The sequence below is a fragment of the Aplysia californica genome, unplaced genomic scaffold, assembly GCF_000002075.1.
Source record: "Aplysia californica isolate F4 #8 unplaced genomic scaffold, AplCal3.0 scaffold00837, whole genome shotgun sequence".
NCBI lineage: Eukaryota > Metazoa > Mollusca > Gastropoda > Aplysiida > Aplysiidae > Aplysia > Aplysia californica.
In genome coordinates this window covers 299,270-302,395 of record NW_004798107.1, presented here as the reverse complement: position 1 = coordinate 302,395, position 3,126 = coordinate 299,270, and the positions used below count along the sequence as shown (strand labels likewise).

Here is a 3,126-nt window from a genome sequence, read left to right as displayed (position 1 = left end):
CCACAATGGGTGGACAACTCCGACAATTCCGGCTGTACTTTTAATTTTTTAGTTTTAGTAAGCTTTTATGGCACTCACAACTGCATAAGGTCATACGAGCGCCAAGGGGTGGATGTCAACAGAGAAGTCCTTACAGGGAATCAGACTTACTCTGCTCACCTCTCTAGCCTCAACAGCACAAAGTCTGCTTCCACTATCAAGGTACCCCGGAAACAGCAGGTCACAAGAGTGTGACAAACATACAAAAGAAGTAGAGGAAAATGACGATAGTAAGGATGGGGAAAGAAAAAGCAGCAGTTCCCCCTATGTTGTTCCAGCTGTACTTTCAATATTTAGACTTTGACCAAACGGTCCCAATGAAATCCTAACCCAGTGACCTGATGGTACAGGTGTTGGTGAAGAAAATCAACAGCGACACACACACAGCCTTACCTCTTCCTTCTCCTGTTCCAAGCTGGAAAAGATTTTTTAAAAATAAATACATCAAACTTGGCGTTATACGTATCTGTCAATATCTGAACAGTTCAAATGGACAACTTCAGAACAAAACATTCCACTTATGCAAGCAGATTGAATTTCCCTCCCTCCCAAGGTGCAGAAAAACATGAGCCTTTCTTGTTTGTTTGTTTGAGTAGAGGTTTTACGGCGCTCGCAACTGCATAAGGAGCCTTTCTTTGCCAAAAAGAAGGATTGTAGGGTGTGACAAATGAGGTCCACATCAACTGTATGAAGTAACTCTTGAATTATCCATAATATAATAATAATACTATATATAACTTTCTTAAGGGTCCTTTCTTCAACTTTATCAATAATATCAATAACAATAACACGTGTATAGCACAAATTGCTACTCAACAGCAAGCGTTGCTGAACTTAACAAGCAGAGGTAATACCCTGAAATTAAACAAAAACTTTACTAATAAACTTCAAAGAGCAAACAATTCAATACGTACTTTTTGGAAGCCTGGGCCGCCTTCTTCTTTTGCTTCTGCTTCTTCTTCAATCGTTTCTTTTTATTCTTCCTGAAGTAGTCTTCCCTGCACACAGACCACAAACATAACATTCCCATGACAACGTGTAGAGCCTCCGTGTCAACAGAAAACCTTCCTCTAACAAAATCAGGTTCAGTCACAAAAAGGTGAGATAAAACACTTTGTCTTAAATAAAGTCTGATTAAATTTTCCAATCTCAATTATTGTTTGCATATATTTATTGTTGAACAATACCAAACTAAATTACAAAGACATTGGTATTTCTAATTTTGTAGAAATCTGAAAAGGTCGATCCAGATTTGCAGCACATTTTCCAACTTGTAACTAGCGAGCTGAATGGAATGACAAACAATATTTTACCTTATCACACATAACCCCATAGGAATGTTTTGTTTACTACAAAAGTTTATTGTGTTGATACGGCATAAAATGACAACTCAAAATATTTTTTTAAATAACAAATTTTACACATCCCAACCCCCCAAAATATCGATATAAATATATATATATATAAATATAGAACTATAAAAATACCTCAAAAGACCCAGCATGGCTACTCACTTGAAATATTTTTTCTCTAATGGCGCCTCCTGATACTTAGTATCCTCTTCCTTCACAAATTTCTCGGCATCTTCCCTTGAGCAGAAGGTGACGAAGACAGAACCCTGGAAGTCAGTGGTGTTATAGTGATATCTCATGACCAAGTTCTCCACAGACCCGTACGACTGGAAGAAAGTCATCAGATCACAGAACTCAGCGTCTGAAGGGAACGCTTCCTGGGGACATAAAACACAGAACTCATAGGTTAATTCAAGTGAAAATAAAAGATGGTTGACAAGCTTGCTTGTCTGTATGGTTAAGTGAAAGAAAAATGTACAAATGACAGAACTTGACATCCAAAGGGAGCGCTTCTCGGGGCAGTAACACAGACGACTCACACGGCAATTCTAGCGAAAATAAAAAACAACTGACAAGCTAGCTTGTCTAGAAGGGGGAGAAAAGACATAAGAAAAACAACAACAACAACAACCACCCAACACCATTTCCATTTGAACTGTCACCTAATCAAGAGCAATACAGAAAATTCATACGAACAGAAAAGTTGTGGAAAGCAGTTTACGCAGCATCATATGAGACAAAAATTCCTTTCGGATCACTAAAAAAGACGTGAGTAGACCAATGGACCAGGAGGCAGTAACCAGTCCTAGAGAGGCAGACAGCCAAAGAGCAAGTTGGAAGTCCATTATTATTTTTGCCTTACATTATATCTATGCAAACTTGGCACGTATAGATTTCATGAATTTGTGAGAAAACAGAATACACAACACAAGAATGGTGGGACTCCGAGGTGAAACATAAAATTATGACTCAATGAGCTTTTGTTATAGCAGTAATTCAAATTAAAGTTTGAAAAGAAGGCTGTTCAAACTAAAATTAAATTTATAGTACAACTTTATAACAAAATCCAAGTTTACGAACTGTAACAGAATAGTACTAATACGGACGACCTATGAAAGTCGAAGGTTGGAGGGTGTAAATATTCCCAGAGCGAATAATCACAAAATGGAAATAAGCATAATCTAGAAATGAAGGGACGAAACATACCAAAAGAGCTATTCAATTCATCAGTTCACCTTCCACACATTTGCAGTAGCCGTAAGAAGACATCACAACATTAAAAGTAAAGCAAAGAAAGATGGAAAGTAATATATTTTACGACAAAGAAAGACTTACTTTCTTCACTTTTATTGGCCGCTTATACCCTTTTGGGTGACGCGGGGAGAAAGACAAGTGACAAAGAAAGACAACAGCAACAAACGTGTCAAGTTATGACGATGACACATGACGCACACACTACTTCCTTTCCCTTGCTAGTTCTCCCACTAAAAGACAGACAAGAGTTTTGTGACACGAGAGATCAGGACGTCCTTGGACTCACAGCATAGACGGATCTGGCATTGACCTCTGAACCCCAGTTCCTTGTTGTACGGGCTGACGCAGACTTGCCCGCTTGGTCACCTCCCTCCTCGTTGTCCTGCACAAGAGAAAGTAACAGACATACAGGAGAGAAAGTAACAGACATACAGGAGAGAAAGTAACAGACATACAGGAGAGAAAGTAACAGACATAGGAC

The 3,126-nt window shown here is 38.6% G+C and overlaps 1 protein-coding gene across 1 annotated transcript in view; it reads right to left on the bottom strand.

The window, feature by feature from the left end:
- LOC101862220 (lupus La protein homolog A) overlaps positions 1–3,126 on the bottom strand; it is a gene marked incomplete at its 3' end in the record, with an annotated part of 20,601 nt that overhangs the window by 11,399 nt on the left and 6,076 nt on the right. The window contains 4 exon segments of the mRNA XM_005109991.3: positions 433–454; positions 954–1,037; positions 1,554–1,768; positions 2,932–3,027. Of these exon segments, the coding sequence (XP_005110048.2) occupies positions 433–454; positions 954–1,037; positions 1,554–1,768; positions 2,932–3,027 (417 nt within the window).